The following is a 22,143-nucleotide window of genomic DNA, read 5'->3' on the forward strand; positions in this document are numbered from 1 at the left end:
ATAATGGCTTTAAGTATATGCAACAAGTTATTTATATGACCTTTGACCTGTCAGGGGTTGACTTTTTAAAGTTTAATATCATGCTCACACAAATTTCTAGGTCTTCACTGTGTTTGCTTGTGCCACTTATAATTCTTGCTTGGATCTAGAGTTTTATGCTAATATTTAATATTTGGGTTTTTTTTTTTTTTTTTTCAAATTTTTTCTTGAATTTTTTCTTTTTTCTCAGAAGTTCAGTTGAAACTTATGATATTTATGTATTTTAATGTTTTGTTAATGATAAAAAGTATTGTCAGCCTGTATTTTAATTTTGATAATGTCTGAAGTGGAGGATTAAAAGGAGTTTAATCTATCAAATAATTTTAGTGCATGTCAAAGCAATTTTCAAAATATCCAAACAAGAAAGACTGATTTATAAACAAGACTTTTTGTTCCCCTTTTTTTTCTCCCTTAGCACTATGACTTGATTTAGCACATCATTGGAAAGTTTTTCTTGAGGTATTTTTGATTTCTGCTTTGTTCAGTGTGATTTTACTGGTACTCAATGGACACATTCTTGACATCAATATTGTTATATCTATTGCAGTGTGCTGACGATCGGGGCTGACATCGGCACCGCCCTTGATTGTGCCCTCGATATCATCCCGAAGCTAGAAGATGTAAGTGATGAGGTACCAGTACTCGTTTTAATTTTTTTGTGTGTTTACCTTTCACATCTTCATTTCATGTCCAAATTTGACTGTTCAAATTACATGACCTTTTTCGTAGAAACTTTAAATAGATATCAAAATTTGTTCATGTCTTTTAAAAATATATATATATATATTGAAATGTTGTACTTGTTCATAAGGCAAACAATTGAACGGTCAATCTGGTCTAGAAGTGCTCTTATTTACTTGTTTGCTGTAAATTAATCCGCAGGAAATCATGTGGGACTAGTTACGGTTACAAGTGGTAGTTAATTACTATTGGATTATATTATGGGGAACTAGTAATGGTTACCATGGGAATACATTAGAGGGACTAGTGATGGTTACCATGGGAATACATTAGAGGGGGACTAGTGATGGTTACCATGGGAATATATTAGAGGGACTAGTGATGGTTACCATGGGAATACATTAGAGGGACTAGTGATGGTTACTATGGGAATACATTATGAGGGACTAGTGATGGTTACCATGGGAATACATTATGAGGGACTAGTGATGGTTACTATGGAAATATATGATGAGGGACTAGTGATGGTTACTATGGGATTATATTATGAGGGACTAGTGATGGTTACTATGGGATTATATTATGGGGAACTAGTGATTGCATCCAGGGAAATACATAATGAGGAACTAGTTATGTTGTAGTTGTGGTAACCATGGGAATATATTATGAGAGACTTGTTACTGTTTAATTATGGTTGCCAGAGGAATTTATTATGAGAGACTAGTGAAAGTTACCTCCACATTACAACACAGTATCATGAGGAACATATTATTTCTGTAGTTTAGTTCAGATATCATATTCTACCTGCTTTGGCTTGATTTCATTCTTGTCTAATAGTTCACACTACTACTAGCCCTATCTTCTGATAATGAAAACTGTTGAACTTCTACTAGCCCGATCTTCTATGTATACAGAAATACTGAAAACTATTAAAGACAAAAAACATAAAGAAGGTTTCAAATACAAAACATTTGTAAATTGATCTTACTTTTTTTTTGTGCAAATGTTTGCTGCATATTTTCTTTTATATAAAATAAGTGAAAATTATTAATTAAATTTAGTGAAAATTACTACTGTAAGTTAGTGAAATTTTCTTCTACTATTGATTAGAGAAAATTACTATTAAGTTCTGGAATCTTAAGACTTGTTTGTTGAATGTAACTAACTGCTTGGAAATATGAATACATATTGGTGATTGTTGTTGCAGTATAAAAACTACAAGGATGAGAACTTTGACTGCGAGATGAGGCTGTTGGTGCATCAAAGCCAGGCTGGCTGTATCATTGGACGTGCTGGATTCAAGATCAAGGAACTCAGAGAGGTCTGCATCATATGAATCTGAGTAATGCAGGATGTTTCCATAAAACACGATGACATTACAGGATATTGAGACAGAATTCTGTAAAACACCAATACATTACAGGACATGGAGACAGAGTTTCTGTAAAACACCAATACATTACAGGACATGGAGACAGAGCTTCTGTAAAACACCAATACATTACAGGCGATTGAGACTGATTTTACTGTAAAACTCCAATACATACAGGATATTGAGACAGAATTCTGTAAAACACCAAAACATTACAGGATATTGAGACAGAATTCTGTATAACACCAATACATTACAGGACATTGAGACAGAATTCTGTGAAGTGCCAATACATTACAGGACTTTGAGACAGAATTTCTGTAAAATACTAATACATTACAGGACATTGAGACAGAGTTTCTGTAAAACACCAATACATTACAGGAAGACAGTAAAGCTAAACAACCTATATATGGGGTGGGCTCATTACCCAACATTTGACCTTTTGCAGCATTAATGCACATAAAACAGACTTCCTCTACCATAATGACCAAAGGTGATTACGATAAATACTCTCTACTAAATAACATGTCTTGATTCTGGGACATCCTTATATAGATGTAACAGTTTTCAGGAAGTGTCACTGGTTCAGTGTATAATGGTAAAATGCTGTTGATGTGGTACTGCCTCAAGACATTAATGACAATGATTTTTGTTACGTGGGACAATGGGAGGTATTACCCTAGTGATTGGATTGGTTGTTAAAGATATTAAATACTGATACATCATTCCCTATTGATCCATGTGATTCTCATTAACCTGATACACCATAGGCAAAATGGAGACATTCTACATCATTCAGAAAGTCCACTGGTTGAGGCACTGATATTATGTTATGTTAAAATTATGGAAAATGGGTTATCTTTTATTATTATTTTTTTTTTTTTTTTCTCTCTCTCTTGAAATTTTAGCCCTTTAATTATCTTTAAAACTCCAACAATTAAGGATGAATTTTCTTGAATATTTTCATTTAAGTTACTAATGATGTATGAGAGTGTTGCAGTAGTACTCTAGTGGAATCTAGATTGGAATAGAAATAATTTTGAAGTGAAATGTAAAATTTGATGTGAGATTGTAGAAAAAATTGTTTGGAAGTTGTGATGTGATTGTAATTGTCTTCTGTATCAACACATTAATTATTTGTTGTAAAGTACTTGGTTTCTCCGTCAGACTTTCCAGAGATACATGACATTTTTGGTTTGGCTCCTACTCGTGGGTTTTTTCGTGTAATATGTAATCGTTAGGGTTTTGAGTTTGATGCTTTGTTTGTGAACAGAAAACTGGAGCTCAGATCAAAGTGTACTCCCAGTGTTGCCCACAGTCAACAGAACGTGTTGTGGCCATAGGAGGCAAACCCAAAGTAGTTATTGATTGTGTCGACACGATTCATGAGCTCCTTAAGACTGTAAGTCAACCCTTCTCCTGTCTTCTAGTCACTTGTAAATGTCATCCTCCAGCTTTCCTTTCATATAAATTCTATCTTTAAATTCAAACCTATCTTCATGAAAGTGAAGTCTGATGTAGATCATTGAACTGAATATCATTAAAACAGTATCTCTTTAAACTGAATGTCGTAAAAGCAGTCTCACAATGAAATGGAATCTGATTAAAACAATAACTCATTAAATGAAATTCATGAAATATCACATCTTACAGAGTAATTTACTAAACAAAACTCGAGGACTGTAGGTGGATATCTGAAAAGATGTTCTTCTATAACTGACTTCACTTGTTTGCCAGGCTCCACCTAAGGGACCCAACCAGCCTTACGATCCCATGTACTGGGATGAATTCATGGTTGCCGAGTATGGAGGCTACACATCTGCTGAGGGTGGTCGAGGCAAAGGAGGACCCAGAGGGGCACCACAGGCATCCAGAGGAATGGGAATGGGCATGGGCATGAGAGGTGGCAGGTAAGAGGACTATTGTCAATTGTGTTACTGTTTTTAGAGTCTTAGTTATGACACGTGTTGACTACAAAAAAATACTCTTTAAATTTTGTCCATTTTAGTTTACTTTAGTTTGGGTTACTGTTTTTTACATAAACATGCTTAAGTGAAAAACTAATCCATAGAAATAGTTGAAACTATAAGTGTTGCTTTACATTAAGATGTAGAAATTTTTTTTTTCATTCAGACCTGGTATGGGTATGGGAATGGGAGATATGGGAATGGGAGGCCGTGGTGGTCGTGGAGGTGGCATGATGAGTGGCCGCGGAGGTAGAGGAGGAATGGGTGGCATGCGTGGCAACATGGGAGGAATGAGAGGCAGCGGTATGGGAGGACCTAACAGAGGAGGTGGCCGTGGAGGATTTGGGTAAGTGATTGTGATGTTTAGCAGTTTGTAAGAAATTTACTTTTATATTAACTTTTGTTTTAATTATATTTAAAAAACCAAATTTTGCTTCAAACCTTTTTTATGCAGTGTCTACTTAAACATATTATTGAAAATTAAATAATTTTATATTGATAATCAAATGAACAACTCGCTGTTACAGAGGTGGAATGGGAAGTGGAGGTGTTGGAATGGGAGGCGGCAACATGGGCGGCAATATGGGCGGCAACCAGGGCAATATGGGAGGTGGCATGGGAGGTAACAAGCAGGGAACGGACTACTCATCCAATCAGAGTGAGGATACACATGACCGGACAGAAACCGGAAGGAGCTTCAATAGATTTAAGTTCAGAAAAGGCTAAGCTTCAATATATTAAAGCTCCACTCCACAAAGTTGATTTTAAATATGCAGATGCATTTTCAAGTTTTGATTATATGAATTTTTGGGTTTATTCAAGCTTTGTTTGGAAGAGATTTTAAAAGAAATCAAAATAAAAAGAGACAAAAGGAAAATAAAAAGGTTATTGAAAACACAAATTTACATATCTTCAAATTCTTGCATCCTGCATTGTGTAACTTTTAAGTGCCAGCTGTCTGTCATCAACTTCCTTTGATTTCATGCAAACATGACACATTCCTGACAATGAAATATGATTTGATGATAGAATTGAAATAAATGAAATCATGGTGGTGTTTGTACATGATGGTTAAATAACCTCACAAGAGTTTATCTGACAATAGATTGTGACCATTATGTTATTGTTCTTCCTCTGTCCTTTGGATCCTTTTCATTTCTTAAGACTGATTAGGTGGGTCTAGACACTAGACAAAGCATAGAATGCTGTAATGGTATCTTAGAATAAGTAAGCATATTCTTTTTCAATCTGAGGGTAAGAAATTTAAGGGATTAGCTTATTCTACCAATGTAATCACAAATTGTAGATCTTATTTAAGTTACCCATTTATGCATGTAGAAAGTTTCTCAAGAAAAAATTCAATATTGGAATTATTTTTTATTTTTCATATCAAAACACCATAAATGTGGATCATGAAAAAAATTGCAATTAAAAGAATAAAACACACAAATGATGAATATTTAAATGAAATACATATCAGAAAAATCTGAAATTTCACATAGATTTTCTTATTTTCATTATGTGTTGTATCTAAGTTGTATTCCTGGTACTTGTAAACCCTGACTGTTGCATTAAATTTTCAACTTTTCTACCAAGGATTTGGAGGCGACGGTGGATACAGTGGAGACAACTATGGAGGTGATAACAGTTACGATGAAGGTTACGACAACTCAGGTGGTGGCTACGGAGGTGGCAACTCCAGCAGTGGCCAGGGAGGTGGTAACATGGGACAGAACTTCACTCAGGATAACACTGTTAGTATTAAGGCAATACAAATAAGGAAAAACAAACAATGTACAGGAGGTTTACTGCCTGTTAGTAGTCAAGGTGATACTCCAGAACATTTTACCACAGTATCTGAAATCAACATACACTAACATAGAGATAAGAATTTTCAGCTTTTCTCTGGAATTTGAATACAATATTGAAGCATTATTTTTCAGCATAAATAATATTGTTGTTTTAGCCTTTTTACCAAAAGCCAAATTTGATCACTGATTGCAACATATTAAGATAACATACCATTAACTCTAGAAAAAAGTTTAGATTCGATTCATGTACCAAATCTTTTTAATCCCACTACAGTCATCTTCATGAAAATGTTAAATTCAGTGAATGATAAATGATATTGCGCTAACTTACTCTACTGCTAATGAAATGCATTACAATTTTACATGGCAAAGGAGAACAATTAGACGATGTTCATTGATTTTTAAAATAGAGATATGTATCTTCTAGGAAGAATGTTTTAGTTTATATTGAGTATGAAGCTGTTTTGTATGTATTACAGGGAGGTATGGGCCAGATGTTTGGTGATAACAACTGCCAGTCATCCACACAAGTTACCATCCCAAAAGATGTAAGTAAGAAAAAAAACATACTTTCACTAGTCTATTGCTACTACTGGATTGTCATGAACAAAAGTTTAGCAGCATTTCATTTTTTTTAAGTCATTTTTTTTTCACATTACAAAAAGTAAAAATCAAAGTTCTATTTGCTTGTGAATTGCAGTATGGTTCTATTTAACATTGATTGTATGATTATATTAAAGTTATAATGATTAATACAGTAGTTAAATGGTCACTTTATTATGCTGATCATATGTCTTTTAGCTCACCTTGCCTGAAGAACAAGTGTTATACGCATACTACACTGATCGTCTGTTGTTTGTCCATCAACTTTTCCTACAAATCGCTACTTGTCATGAATGTCTTAATGAATTTTGCCCAAATTTGGTCTGAAGCATTCTTGGAGGGGAGGGAACCAAATTTTGTGTAAATGCTAGATCTGGGGCCTGAGGGGCGAGGCCCAAAATGGGAAATTTTGCAAGTTCTTTAAAATCCTCATGTAAGAATGATTGAATTTGCACAAGTTTGGTCTGAAGCATTCTTTGGTGAAGGGGAATCAAATTTGTATAAATGGTGGGTCCTGGGTCATGAGGGGTGGAGCCAAAAAGGGGAAGTATTGCAAGTTTCTTAAAATCCTACTGCTCCTGTATGGATGATTGTTTTTTACCCAAATTTGTTCTGAAGCAGGCTTTTGAAAAGGGGAGTCAATCATTCTTCTTATTTAGGAATGTCTGGTGTCTGTCGCAGTTTGGTCTGAGACATACTTGGATCAATTTTGTATGCACTGTGGGTTTTGGCCCCCACAGCGGCAGGGTTTGAAAGATACAGGACCAATTGGCCTTTTGCCTCTTCTTCCTTTCAGACAAAGTACTGAATATTTTATCTCTGTATCACTGTTAGTAATGAGCAGATTTTCGACAGTTAGTATTCCTTACTATTCTTGATTGGGAGACAAAGTTAAGGAAATCATTGTTGCAAAAGTAAGGCGAAGAGCAACATGTTTATTCAGTAGTGTACACATTTGTTCCTATTTGTGGAAAAATTGGGTCTGCCCTGAAGTGATTCAGTGCCAAAAAAGAAGAATGGTTTTGTTTCAAAGCACAGAATACTTTCACTTCTTTAATGCTTTGACAAAATAACAACCTGGTTTAGCTATCACTTTTGAAATTAAATTTTGCTTTATAGTTGGCAGGAGCCATCATTGGGAAGGGAGGATCACGTATCCAAGAGATTCGACGACAGTCTAACGCTCAGGTGGTGATCGACGAGGCACTGCCGGGCTCCAGCGACCGTATTATTACCATCACAGGCAGCGACGATCAGATACAGAATGCACAGTACCTCTTACAGATGAGGTGGGTATCTTGAATTCATGTTGAAATTTGTCTCGGTAGAAAACATGTTGTTACTAAGTAGTAGATATAGGTCACTTCTAACAGTTTGTTACAAATTCTCTATTAGAACATAATGTGTGGTTTCATAAGAATTTAGGTATAAGTGGAGGACCAATTTTCAAGCATTCTCAGATTAATGTGGTTTGGATATTGCTATTGTACTTTTCATTTTACAATATTTTGTGCCTTTGGCATTTGAAGTGTGACATCACCATTGTTGGTTGATAACATATTTAAAGGTAGTGAATGGGTTGTCACTATGGTCTGAATTTTGAAACTTGTTTGAAAGAAGGAATCTGAAAGAATGTTTTCATTTTGGATGGATTTGCTTTTGTAGCTTTAAGACTAAATTGTAGTGTTGGAGTTAATAGTGGATAGAAAATAGCTAAAGCTTCAAAATTCATGGTTGTAGTACAAAATGGTCAAAATATGTCGATTATTGATGGCTGTGGTGGGAAATGGTCAAATATGTCTGATTTTGTTGATTGTAGTGGGGAAATGGTCAAATATGTCTGATATTGGTGATTGTAGTGGGAAATGGTCAGAATAAGTGAAGCATTGGTGGCTGTCATAGAAAATAGTCAAAACATGTGATTAAATGGTGACTGGTGGGAAGTGGCCAAAACATGTCAGTTACTGGTGACCATTGTGGCAAATAATCAGAACACATGTATCATGGGTTACTGTGGTAGGAAATGGTCAGAATATGTCAGTAATTGGTAACTGTTGTAGAAAGTGGCCAAAGTTGTCAGTTATTAGTAGCTGTTGTGGGAAATTGTCAAAACATGTGAATCATTGACAGCTGTGATGAAAAGCGATCAAAATATGTCAGTTATTGGTTGCTGTAATGGGGAATGGTCAAAATATGTTAATCATTGGTAGCTGTGGTGGGAAGTGTCCAAAAAATGTAAATTATTTATGACTGATGGAAATGCTTAAAACATCAATTATTGATAAACATGGTATTGAATTGACTGTTTAGATGTCAATCATTTTTATTTTTACACAAAAATAAAAAACAAAATCTGATAATGATGTTGTTTGTCAGCCATGTTTAGTTCAGCCAAGTTGAATTAAGCTTAGGTATCTTACAGCTTGTGCTTACACTTTTACTTGAGTGAAGCTGTTACAAAAAAGCTTCACAATTATATTGAAAATACTGATAACAATAAGATGTTCTTTAAAATACTAAGGTGTTTAAAGTTGTGACGTTTTTTTACCCGTGACTATTTTTTTTGCATATGTGGAATTGAATATAAATATCTCTCGTTATATAAATATATATATATATACTTTGAAACCATTTTATTTATCTGTTATATTTTTTTCTTAAACAAAGAGGAATAAAGCAACGTTTTCCATGTAATTTTACTTTTAGAGTGAAGGGCTTGGAGTCATCATTTCATTGAGAGTTTAAGACAGTATGTATTATCAGTGTTCTTTGTAATTAGGCCCCAGCCCCGACCCCAGCCCAATTTGGCCCAACCTCAGCAAACCAGATCTGCCCATATCGCTCTAAATAGAATTAATTCGTGTGATGAAACATGGCGATTAGACATGTCCTCTTTTGTTTATTGAGGTCAGGATAATCTTGATGGTTAAATGATGTAGTTTTACACTGGAAATATACCGTAATAACACTTCTGACAGACACTAAGAACAGGATCATCATATATATATATAGATACTCGCAGAATTCTCCTAATCCTATGTCTGGCTATTCATGGTCTTTTTCTTAATGATATATCTAGCTACTTATCTAGCTTCTGTCATATATCTGGCTACTACAGATATATATAATCTGTTCACAGATTTCTTTTTATCATGTATCTAGTTACTACAGATTTCTTTACATATATATGGCTACTAATTGATCTTCATCATTTATCAGGGTACAGCTTTCTCTTTATTACTATATTCATTAGTTATCTTATTAATATATTATTTATCCTACACTATTATTACATATTGCTAATATATTTGTAATTATACACTAACTCTTCTTTGTTTCATATCTTTCTTATTTTAAACTATTCTGTCCTTGACAAGTATCAGTCTTCAAGAGTTGTCTCTAATAGTAAATTAGAAATCAAGAAACCCGTGAAGCGCGAAAAGAACCCTTTTTTCTTCCAAATGCTTTTTTGTACCTGGTTAAAGGTACATGATAGCTTGATGATAGTTCATTGTTAGTAACTAATGACTCTCATCCTTGCTTGATAGCCTTGTCATCCACAAATTAAGGTGCTGTGCATTCAATAAATCTGGCTTACTGCTGCATTATTTATCTTAGGGACTAGATATAATACTGGACATAGTTTCCCAAGTGATATGTTAACTAGTTGACGTAAATTTTCCAATCTCATTTGAAACAGATAGAAATTTCATCCAGCTGATCTATTCTAACACTTCCATTTCTTGATATGATAAAACAATCATTTGCAAGTCTTTGATGTAGGCAGTTTTACGTGATTTGCATTGTGTTATATTCACCGAGAGTAGTGGAATGTTTTGATTTTTAAAATTGTTTGGAATCATAAAAGAATCACTTCTAACACCAAAGTTCTCCTTCCTGAGCCTTGACACACTAGAGACCTTAACAAACCCCATGCTGGTAAAAAGCCTGCACAGTTTTATTGTGGTTTCATTGCATTACAAATATATCTGGTTTGATTGCCTTACATTAAGCCTTCTCCCTCTGACTTTTATATAGCTAGAGCTTCTGTATTTCTAATAGTAGCTGTATAGAACACTAATGTTACATATGTATGGGATGAGATAATCCCAGCTGTGTAACGTTTATATGATATAAGAGTCTCTACCTAACATTGTAAACTGACAGCATTATATCTCCCATATCTTCCTATAACCCTGTAATAACAAGTAGTGCTAACACATGGTGTATCGGCAACAAGTGCATGCCTGCCTGCCTCCTGCCAGCCGACTAAGTGCATGCCTCCCTTTGGCTCCCTGCCTGGTGACTGACGATGGTGACGGATTTGCTTCCTATTAACCTGACACACCTGGCCTGGAAGACTAGTGATTTTGTTGTTTTGTGTATTTTTATTCAACAATGAATCACTATCTTCCCTGACCATGTGTGTATCTAGCAGCTTAGCCCACTAACAGCTTTCTAGTCTGCACCAGTCGGCCTACCAGCTGTACCCATGAACAGGAGGCAAGGCTTTGCACTTTGTATACCAACCTTGTACGTCCTACACCAGACTTCATCATATTCTCAATAATATGTTCACAAAGACAAGCCTTATGCTTTTCTCTTTTAAGTTCGTATTGGACAGGAACACCAATATTTTCTTACCTGTCCAGTATGGGATTTGCTACTTTTGTAACTTGTTTATCTAACAGCGCTGTTTTCTTGTACACTTCACTTTTTACATTGTATTCATTTTTTCTCCAAACTGGAAATAGGGTTATTTTGAAATATTTTTACGGTTGTGTTGTGTCTAATTCTTACATAAATAACAAAAAATCTCTTCATTAATCCAAAAGATCTTTTGTTTTGTGGCTTTTGTTTGAAACTTATTCTATTTTTGGGAATGTTTTAAATGTGCCATTAGTTCACAAGTTGTTCTGCTGTTGCAGGATATTTAAACTTTTGAGATCAGTGGCAGTTAAAAAGTAATTCTAGTATTGGCTTTGACATTTACAAAAAGATTCAAATTTCTCCCAGTAATAAAGAACTTTAACAGTCGTATAAGTTTTCAGCTCTGAATAGTAGTAATCGGTCCTTAATAGTGTTCAGAAACAGGCAACAACGGTCAAACCACGGGTATCCTTTGTCTTGTCCATGTCGCATATTCTTCCTTTATCAAGTTATTATATTGATGTGGTTTTATTTTTTTTTATACATGAATGTATTTAAATGAAAATATGTTCAATTTCTGAGAATCTTTGAAAACCAAGGAATATTGCAGTATATGTAAAAATGTGCAAAAATCTGAACCACAGAAGCTCAACATTGAAATTCTGGTTTACTCCCATAATTGTCTTGATGTCCCTAGTTGTAGTCCTGATTCTTTAAGGAATGACTCCCTGATCAGAACAATTTCAATTTTGATTTGTTTTGTTTTACAGTGTAAAACGGTACTCGGGAGGACAGTTCTAGAGGGCCGAGCATGAAGAGGAGGAACAAAGTTTTTCATTGTGGAATCATCATAAACATTGTTGTGTGGTTACTGTAGACTCATTTTATCTTCATCTTGTCGACTTTTCACGTACAAATATATTTTCTTTTAAACTGGTTACATTATTATGACTACGCCTTGTTTTAACATTAGACTTGAATGGGAAAGAGTTTGCGTGTATAGTCATTTTTTCAGTTGAAAAATCGTATTAATATCTTTTATATTCTGACGAACAAAACATGTTCATTTGTTTAAAGAAAAACAATTAAATCCTTAAAAAGGCATGTTTTGTTTGTGAGTGAATTATGTTGACATTGATCAAGTTAATATTTTACTAAGGTAATAGAATCAAGTTTCATAATTCATAAAACAAAAAAGAGAAAAGTGAGTGATAACTTTTGTTATGTTAGGGTTAATTATGATGTTGTTAGGTCTCAATCAAAAGAAACTCCAATTTTGTGTCCATTTCTTTGGTTGAACATTTTCATCGAGTCAGTTTATCATGTTCATGTGTAATCAGATATGATAGGGTGGGGTAATGACGGAATTCAGATGTATAGCAAATCAAATTCATTATTGTTATGCAGGATATCATAACTTTTATGATGTTAATGTACTTTTATTTTCACTTTGTTCATCAATGCATCTAGATTGAGTTCTCTTCTCACATACATGTGTATGTATCTATAATGTAATTTAATTTGATTAAGTTGTCTCATTACATATAGCAAGGTTTAATACCTTACTTCAAAAGAAGTCATTTTCTCTCAGAATCTTTCCTCAAGGACAACAAGTATAAAATGATAACTAGTCCTACCACTAACTTGTATTAATCTCCACTTCATCTGTTTAGTGAATTTACATTTAACAGTTGATAAAGGTGTTATTCAATGATTATTTAAAGTCAACACACCATGATTACCTGATTTCTGATTCTGTCAAAGTGTTGGGAAGACTGTGATTTTTGTAGTGAACTTAAACATTGCTATTTGAGATTAGATGGAGTTGAGATATATAAATAAAATATTGGTATCTAAAAGGATTTTGTTTTACTTTGATTTAACAAAACTTATACAATGATCAGGAAATAAAATGGATCAATATTTATAAAGTTACTGTATGTGATGTAATGAGGGTATCACTGTTTCAAAGACATAATTTTGGAGTGAAGTCTAGTTGTGTACAAAAGTAAGAAATCTAAACAGAACACTTAAAGAATTTAAGTATAAAGAATTAAACATTTATTCTTGGCAAACGAATCACTTGGACCTTGAATTTTTTGTCATAACTTTTCATCTTGACCTTGACATATTTCTGGGTGCACAATTTCACATGTTCCACATAATATTGTAATGCATCATGGTCAACATACCATTGTCATATTCCGCATACCGTTGTCATGTGTCATTCCATATACCATTATCATGATCCACGTACCATTGTCATATTCCACATACCGTTGTCATTCCATATACCATTATCATGATCCACGTACCATTGTTATTATCGATATACTATTGTCATAGTCAAGGTTTGTGGTCAGCATCACAGTGAAGGGTAAATTTCAAGCCAACTGAATTACAATCCTTGTTAGTTCCTAAAATTCTCAGGATCTAGGTGATGATTAAGGTCAGAGGTCATTCATCACTTGGTTTATGCTTAGGAACAAACACCTTTCATACAATTGTACTTTATTTTCAAATTCACAAATGCGTAAGTAATTTTTGACAGACCTATGATTTTTTTTGCTAAAGATCAATGAAATACAACCTTTACATAGAGAGGTTATTGTCACACTTCATATTTGGAGTACATGTATTATAAAAAATGGGACTCGTGCTTGATTAATATGATCAATAGTGTAAGCTAGCTCCCTGGTGGTGGACAAACATTGTATAGTACAAGGTAAAGTACTTTAAAGGAAATCAACACTTAAATAGCAGTCCTCTGTAGACAACAGATTAACATTATTATTGCCTTGAGGTAAGTAAATAACCACCTTGCATAGCATATCGGGTATATTTAACATACAAAAAGTGTAAATTATGTGTAGGACGGACAGCCAAGTGCTAACACATTTCACCTCTGGTTATATTTTGAAGTATCATCAACATCTGTAGATCAATAGACTGGAATGTATTTGAAGTTGAAGAACATAAAAAAAACAGTAAAAATAACAATGGTGGACATGAAGTGAGACAAATTTAACATGTCACTGTGAAGGAATTAAGCAAATAATTTTCACCTGAAATTACAAAGAAAAAATGTATCCATGACTTTGCTGGAGTTCATTCTCTTCATTAGCATCCCTTCATTTTGAACTAGAAGTACAAAATATAGACAGAGACCAACAAAAAGTGATGTGAGCAAAGATGAGCCCCACCTCAGGACATACTTCAGTTATTACCAGGGCCATATTTATAGAGTGATTCAAAACCTTTCCATAAAGTATCTTTTTCCTACAAATTTCGGCAACTGTAGGACAAGATATGCCAAATACATGCCCTGGACTTGGACAAGTACAAGATATGCTCCTGACATGCCCTTGATCCAGACAAGAACAAGGTATTCCCGAAACAGATACACTTTTGTATGAGGGATATCCCCAATTTGGTATAGAGAAAGAGATGAAAACTAATGGTATGGACACTGTTGTATGAGATATCCCAAATTTGGTATGAAGAAAGAGATGAAAACTAATGGTATGGACAGTTATTAAGAGGATACAGATTGGTAGAAACTATGTGGAAGACAACATACATACTGTGAACAGCATTTTGATTTGTGACTCAAAACAAGTGAATTAAACAAACCTTTAACTGTGTCAGCATCCTGTCACAGTACACATCAGAAATATTAAATACAATGAAATTAGACCAGTTTACATGCAACTCTTTACAAGTATCTTCAAAATGTTACAAATTTGCCAAATAACTTAAAAGAGTTAAACAAATTTTCAATCTAAAGTCTATCACTAGTTGTAAGTAAGGATTTACTGTTTTATAAGTTGAATTTCACTAGTTGTTGCAATAAAAAGACACAAAAATGTGAATACTGTCGGCATGACATGGTAACACCTTGTATGGTGACTCTTGTAGGAAAAACAAAAATTGTTCTCTACCATAAGTTTTATCTAAAACAACTAAACTTTTAAATAAGCTATACAAACTCGTCTAGAATGAACTACAAACTTGATTATTTACATACTACCATTATCTGCTAGAGAGAGAAAACAAAGGGTAAAAAGAAAACAAAACTATAGAATGACTACTTATTCCATGGTTACAAAAAAAAACCAATAAGTCTTGAAATATAAAAAATAAAATTTTGTGTGAAATACTTAACAAGGTGACAAATTCTGATTAACTGACTTCACTAACAGCCATAAAATAACAAACGATGGAGAGATGTGATATAAAATAAATAAAGATGACAGAATTGGGTGCAACATGGACTCTGAAATAAAATAGGGTCATTTCGAAATTTATAATACGTAAAAAAAGAAACATATTTGATAGATTTTTCATGGTGTACAAATCTACACAAAAAAAACTGATGAATTTTCCACTGCTAAAAATTGCCAAACCGAGTGAGAAGGATGTGATCTGAATGAATAAAGATTATCTTGAGTATTGTGATGCGTTAAGATGATAAAAGTAAATGTTTTGAGAACAATTATTTACGTACAGAGTAAATATAATGTAAACTATATACAAATGATTGTTAGTTTATACATCAGTGTTGACTATATTACAGGAACCATAATTATCCATCAATAGCGTATGTCTGGTAATAAGCCCACCAAATATCTAGTGCTATTGGGACAAACATTCACAAAATATACTATTTCATTGTCCAGTAATAAGCCCACCCCAACTTTTTATTCAGATGGTGTGCCCTGACTTAGAGCTGGATAAATGTGACTTTTAATATTTGGAATGTTTCACAATATCACAATACAGATGCAAGGCCGGACATTACAACATATTTTGATAAGACATATATCGTATGTAATATACATTGGATACATTCGTACATCATTACAAATAAGCATTCTTAACAGTGGTTTTGATGAATGTCTCGTCAATAAGGAGCCTATCAAGATGATTAAACTCCTTAGGATGACATTAACTATTCTGGTAACATCATAAGTACAGCTTTATTGTACTAACAGGCTGAATGGTCTCTGGGCTTTTGGCCTTTTGACCTTTCAGTAGACAAGCTTAAGAACAGACCTAAAGGAAGTTAAAACATTCGGCTTTAAAATCAAAAACACATTTTCTGCATTTTATTTTGTTCTGGTGACATGCTTATTTTCAGATATATGTACTCAAAATATTAGTATTCAAAATCTAATCTCTGAAAAGTTTATTTTTTTATTGATTTTTTTTTTTTTTTTTCTGTTACAGTGATTATACAACATTGTTTATCAATAATCAACCCATCAATGAATTAAATAAATAATGAACCTGCTCAAATGTTACATAAAAAAAATGTCTGGCCATATTTTCCAACTGGTGGTTTTATGAATAAATTGATTGTTACCGATTATCAGGTTTTGAATAACATATTTCCTGTATATACGATATCTGTTAATCTATAACAGCAATCACATGAAGATTTAACAGCTTTGAAACCAAACCAAAAAAAAAACTGCAATTCTCTTGTATGTATAAAATATACGTATATACAATTTTTTGAGATCTATATTCTCAAAAAGCACCTGCATATTATACATGTGTGCACAAGTGCTTAATATTTATAGTGTAAGGTTATGGCCATGTAAAATCAGAGATATAGAAAATACAGTGTTTTCGTTATGTTATACAACTTGACATTTTAAACATCCATATCAACTCAAGGATTGTTTATAGTTTTTATATAAATATATTCAGTGAAAAATAAGAAAAATCATGAGAAAACAAGAAGAATTTTGCCCCATTGCTTGCTTCTGAAATACCATATCTGGTCTTGGTCACAATATTGTGTACCCTGAGGCAAGCCTTTATCCAAATATCGTACATGATTGAAGACATGTAAAATTAATCAAACCACAGTAAAAGCTTTTATTTTCCAACTGTATAAAACAGATGCCTCGAAAAATGTCTGTTTTGCTTAATGACATTCCTCCTCTTTGCTTCAATCTTTGGGTAAAATTGAAATATAATAATAACAATAAAAGTTTACAGTATTACAATCCACAAATATACTGCATAAACACTAAAAGAGAAGACACAAAATCTTATCTAAAAGTTGTAACATGAAATATTATGTATAAATCTAATGTCAAGTTAGCCATGTTGTGATGATGGCAACTTCTATAATACCAAAGATTTAATCTTTGAGTTTTGGTTGTAATCCATATTTAGTGTGTTTATCCTGTTTAGAGATTGAGGACAATTACCTCTGACTCTCAGTCAAAGGATGGGCTTATTATAAGACCTCAGAAAGCTAAGGGATGGGCTTTAAGCACCTCAGGGGTATGAGGACCGGTAGGGCTGGGGTCAGCACATTACCACAGACTCAAAGTCAAAGGATGGGCTTATAAGACATCAGAAAGCTAAGGGATGGGCTTTAAGCATCTCAGGGATATGAGGACCGGTAGGGCTGGGGTCAGCACATTACCACAGACTCAAAGTCAAAGAATGGGCTTATCATAAGACATCAGAAAGCTAAGGGATGGGCTTTAAGCACCTCAGGGGTATGAGGAAGGGTGGGGCTGGGGTCAGCACATTACTACAGACTCTCAGTCAAAGGATGGGCTTATTATAAGACATCAGAAAGCAAAGGGATGGGCTTAAAGCACAGAGGGATATGGGGAAGGGAGGGGCATCAGTCAAATGGTGGGCTTATTATAGGACCTCAAAATGTTAAGAGACGGGAGCCCACATATTATCGCTGACTCAAAGTCAATGGTTTGGAGGGCAGTACATTACCTGAGACTCAAAGTCAAGGGATGAGTTTGTTACAGAACATTGAAATACCATTTGTGGGTAATGCGACTGAACAGCAATAGATATGGGTGGGCTTATTACCAGTCATGGACTTATTCTTACATAAATTCAGTGCTCTTTGTCTTGCTATGGTATGTTCTGAGCAATTACTTCAAATTCACATCCAAAGTTGTATGTTGATTTAAGGTAAATATATTTCTTCAGCCATGTCAAGTCTAGCCTGATGGAGCCTACAATTTTTTTTAACATTGCTTACTAAATATGGACTAGAACTTAGTGGCACTGTACACAAATCATGATGCTTACCATGTTACCTGATTGAGCATCATGGAGAATACGATTAGAATTGTGATAAAACTGCCCAATAAAACTCCATACAACTACACATACTACCAAGCTCAGACTGAGTGTAACACAGTTCGTATAAATAGGGACTCTGTCGATCCAAAAATCATACAAGCACAACCATTTTCCTGATTTGTCCGATTTCTTTCCTGAGTTGGTCCTCAAGAAGTTTACGCTTGCCTTCCATGACCGTTTTCATGTTGCTGATACTTTCGTGTACAGTGGAGAAACCTTCCCTTGTCTCACGTTTTAACCGTCCGAACTCCTCTGCATTCGTCTTTATGTGGTTGTCCAACTTCAGCATGAGCTTTGACTCCAATTGCTGAAGAAATAGAAATTTTTGAATGTTATTACTTAGTAGACTACTTTGTGGTCCTGTTTTTTAAGGAAGATGATAGAGAAACCAGCATCCAGATAGGAAAACCTTAATATTAAAAGTTTGGCACTAAAACATCCCAAAAAAGGTATTAAATACATTAAAAAAAAAAACCAAGAAAACCATGACCATTTAAAATTAAATTGTAAATGAAGTATATGCCACAAAGTTACAAAAGATGTATTACACACCCAATTTTGTCTCTTCCTTTTTATGAAGTTTGCTGATGTGAGCCCTCTATTTTCACCTGAATACTTTTCTGTTGAAGGTCAGTGATGCATGCCCTCAAGTTTTGCCTGGTTAGTTACATGCTGGTGTTAAGTGGTGCATGCCTTCAAGTTTCATTTGATTATAGATGTGTTGGTGATCAATGATGCATGCCCACTAGTTTTGCCTGATTACTTATATATTGGAGTTTGGTGATGTGTGCCCTGTAGTTTTGCATGATGATTTACATGTTGGAGTTCAGTGATGCATGCTCATTAGTTTTGCCTGATTACTAACATGTTGGGGTTCGGTGATGCATGCCCACTAGTTTTGCCTGATTACTTATATATTGGAGTTTGGTGATATGTGCCCTGTAGTTTTGCCTGATTACTTACATGTTGGAGTTCGGTGATGCGTGCCCTCTCCTCATGAAGTCCTTCCTCTAACTTTGCAAGCCGTGCATCTGTTACGTAATGATTTTCATCCATCCGCCTCTCAACTTTTTCCTAACAAGTACAGAATATGATAAGCTCACAAAGTAGATATAATTTAAACTTCATAAAAGACTTCTTTAGAAAAACTGAGTCAGCAAATTTTTCAGCCCATTGAAATTAAAAAATTAAAACTTCACTGTTGTGAATTTCCAATCTTACTGTATCTATCCCACAAAAAAAACCTCAAAGATGGGCAGGCTTTTTGCATGACAACGAAAGAGGAACATCTGTTGGTACAATCTTCTCAAGAATATTATATGTAAGGGTGGGCTTATAAGGAAGCATTTTCAGGCTTCTCTATAAATAAGATAATGACATAGTCAAGTTGTGGTACTTACAATGAGAGTGTCTTTGGCTTGAGAGATCTTGTCGATGTGACTGTACATACGCGATTCTAGCTTTTCTCTTTCTCCCTCTGTGTTGGTTTGGAAAATGTGGAATGAATTCTTAAGGTCATCGATGAGTGTGCGTGTCTTGGTGTCCAGCAAGGCCATCTGCTGACCATGATCACCCTCTATGTGGGTCAGCTTCATCTTCTGTTCCCCGACATAGCGGTCAAGGGTGTTGGTCACTTGAACAAGCTGAAGCAAAAGGTGATACATAAATAGTATTTATCATGAAGTTAGCCCAGAGAGTGAACACATTACCACTGAATCAAAGTCAATGGGTGGGCTTATTACTTGACCTTAAGGGGCCAACACATTACATCGAACTCAAAGTCAATGGGTGGGCTTATTACTGGACCTCAAGGTGCCAACACATTACATCTGACTCAAAGTCAATGGGTGGGATTATTACCAGACATATCTAAAACTCATGAGCTGAAATATGACATGTAGGCCTTCCACCTACTCTCTATTGGTTTCTTGGAAATTCAATGAAAGAAATATCAACAATGACTTAAAAAAATGTTACTATAATGGTGGTTGTGACTTTAAAACAACTTGATTAGTAAAGTTATTTAAGGTTCTGTGGTTCTTCATCCCTTTGTAACATTTAATTAAAACCAAGTCATTCATGAAGACCAGCTACAAAAACAGTAACGTTTCCTGTAATTCGAAATAACAATGATCTTGACCTTTTGACTTAATTGCTGAAATGAGATGATACAAGGATAACAGTTTCTTAGTTAAGTCAACATTTGATTAAAGTTTTTATGAGATGACATCCCTTCCCCTTCTGTTTTTATCTCCTTAGAGAATCACATAACATACAGATGAACAACAGAAATACAGGTACTATAGATTTCTTCATTTCACGGAAGAAGGAAACTAGACTCCAATGTCAGTGTGGGGGATAGATGAAACTTTGTTTACGAAAGAGACATTAATGAGATAGCTGATTGTCTGATGGCTATATAGATTTGTAAATAACAGACTGTCCATACAGGGGGCCACAATAGATTAGTCAGTCAATGTGTTGGTCTACACAACCTCATGTGAAGAGCAGAGGTTTTGGTGCAATGCTCCCTACCCGTGGTGGTTTGTATTTCTCAGGAAGCTGAAATGTGTCTTTGGGGAAGACATTTTACCCTAATTGCTCTGAATGGCATGTGATGGGCCTCCTGCATATTGTTCAGTGAGGTAACCACCAGATGACTCTATATAACATTAAGTGTGTGTTTGTGTAGACAGATAATTGTTGATTACCGTGGTAACAAGAAAATGGGGTAAGGAAGATTGAAATGAAGGGTCAAAGGTTTGAGGTCGTACCCTAGATTCTAGTTGGTGTACTCTGTCCAATACTTTGCCGTTGTTATCGGATGCCTGGTTACCTAGCGCTTTCATCGCCTCTTGATTTTGACGTAAATCAGTTGATAGTTTGGAGATTGATGTGTCGCAGCGCACAATTCTGCCACGCAGATCAGTCAGAGAGGCAACATGGTGTACTTCCAAGTTCTTGACTGCATTATTTGTGCCAACTGTTGCATTATCTCGGTGTCGTAACTGATCGTCCAGCATCTAATCAAAGGGAGATATTACATGGTTAGTGATCAAATGAAATGAGATTTAAGATAATATTTCTTCTAAAACAGTGACAAATACTTATGTCATTTAAATCTCAAAATGTTCCTAAATATATATATATATGTATAACTATATGAAAACCTCATCCAGTCTGCATCTTATGTAAAATTTAATGAGTTGGTAGAATGGGGAATATTTTCATGTTTGTGTATCAGAACAGTCATCATGGCAAACATGTTAACTTCAGTACTCAATTTTAAAGGATGGTATAATTCCTGACAGTAATATCACCACAAAAATTCAAGAGAGAGCGATGGTGAAAATTAAAAGCCACAAAAGTAACTTGGTTTACATTCAAAAACTTAAGAATTTGAAATCAATCCTTTAAGGCAAATACACACATATATATATATGATTATTTAAAAATTTAAAATTCAAAAATTATAATTATGATATTTACTTAGATTATGTCTAACAGTCACATTGGATTGAGTTTGAGAATGACTTACAGCAATGTCTGTGTTGAGTTTGTTGACGATTGCGGTGATAGTACGAATATGTTCCTGTAACATAGAACGGGCATGTTTTTCTTCCTGCCATGTCCCGTGTGTAAAGTTTAAACTGTCAATCACATCTTCCTTGATCTTAAATGCTCGGTCAATTAATGTTTGTGTGTTCCTTTCCTGTTGAGCAAGTCTCTCTTCTAAAATGTCAAGACGGGATGGCCCGCGACTCTCCCTTGGAATTATTTCCTCTGGACGAGGGCTATTTCTGTATGCTACTCCGTATTCCTGACTCTCCGTTTCTGCATAAGGGGCACGAAGTGCAGGTAAGGTGCCTCCCCTTCTAGCCAT

General features: G+C 34.6%; 2 protein-coding genes across 6 annotated transcripts in view; one reads left to right on the forward strand and one right to left on the reverse strand.

Annotated features, from left to right (window-relative positions):
* The window catches only part of LOC132543135 (heterogeneous nuclear ribonucleoprotein K-like), a 50,535-nt gene extending 37,550 nt beyond the window's left edge, over nt 1-12,985 (forward strand). Inside the window, exons 7-17 of one of the 5 annotated variants that reach the window (XM_060206597.1) lie at nt 587-671; nt 1,928-2,041; nt 3,369-3,497; nt 3,833-4,005; nt 4,229-4,408; nt 4,590-4,720; nt 5,659-5,816; nt 6,353-6,421; nt 7,596-7,765; nt 9,183-9,225; nt 11,897-12,985. In XM_060206597.1, coding sequence (XP_060062580.1) covers nt 587-671; nt 1,928-2,041; nt 3,369-3,497; nt 3,833-4,005; nt 4,229-4,408; nt 4,590-4,720; nt 5,659-5,816; nt 6,353-6,421; nt 7,596-7,765; nt 9,183-9,213 — 1,240 coding nt within the window. In that variant the 3' untranslated portion in view covers nt 9,214-9,225; nt 11,897-12,985. The remainder of the gene's footprint in view (nt 1-586; nt 672-1,927; nt 2,042-3,368; nt 3,498-3,832; nt 4,006-4,228; nt 4,409-4,589; nt 4,721-5,658; nt 5,817-6,352; nt 6,422-7,595; nt 7,766-9,182; nt 9,226-11,896) is intronic. The other 4 variants (XM_060206600.1, XM_060206599.1, XM_060206598.1 and 1 more) reach the window with 4 other exon arrangements.
* A 5,366-nt stretch (nt 12,986-18,351) lies between these two features.
* LOC132543141 (protein FAM81A-like) lies at nt 18,352-22,143 on the reverse strand. The gene is made up of 5 exons (XM_060206607.1): nt 21,799-22,143; nt 21,035-21,283; nt 19,661-19,903; nt 19,224-19,334; nt 18,352-18,567 (listed from the first exon to the last, which is right to left on the reverse strand). The coding sequence occupies exons 1-5, from the start codon at nt 22,141-22,143 to the stop codon at nt 18,352-18,354; spliced, it is 1,164 nt and encodes a 387-aa protein (XP_060062590.1).

This window comes from Ylistrum balloti, unplaced genomic scaffold (assembly GCF_031769215.1).
Source record: "Ylistrum balloti isolate Yb309-2 unplaced genomic scaffold, AGI_CSIRO_Ybal_v1 Utg369740, whole genome shotgun sequence".
NCBI lineage: Eukaryota > Metazoa > Mollusca > Bivalvia > Pectinida > Pectinidae > Ylistrum > Ylistrum balloti.

Coding starts and splice junctions, on each gene's coding strand:
- LOC132543141 (XM_060206607.1), bottom strand. CDS start 22,143: ATGGCTAGAAGGGGAGGCACCTTACCTGCACTTCGTGCCCCTTATGCA. Junction 21,284..21,798: donor AACTCAACACAGACATTGCT/GTAAGTCATTCT, acceptor CCCTTTGATTAG/ATGCTGGACGATCAGTTACG. Junction 19,335..19,660: donor AAGCCAAAGACACTCTCATT/GTAAGTACCACA, acceptor TGTACTTGTTAG/GAAAAAGTTGAGAGGCGGAT.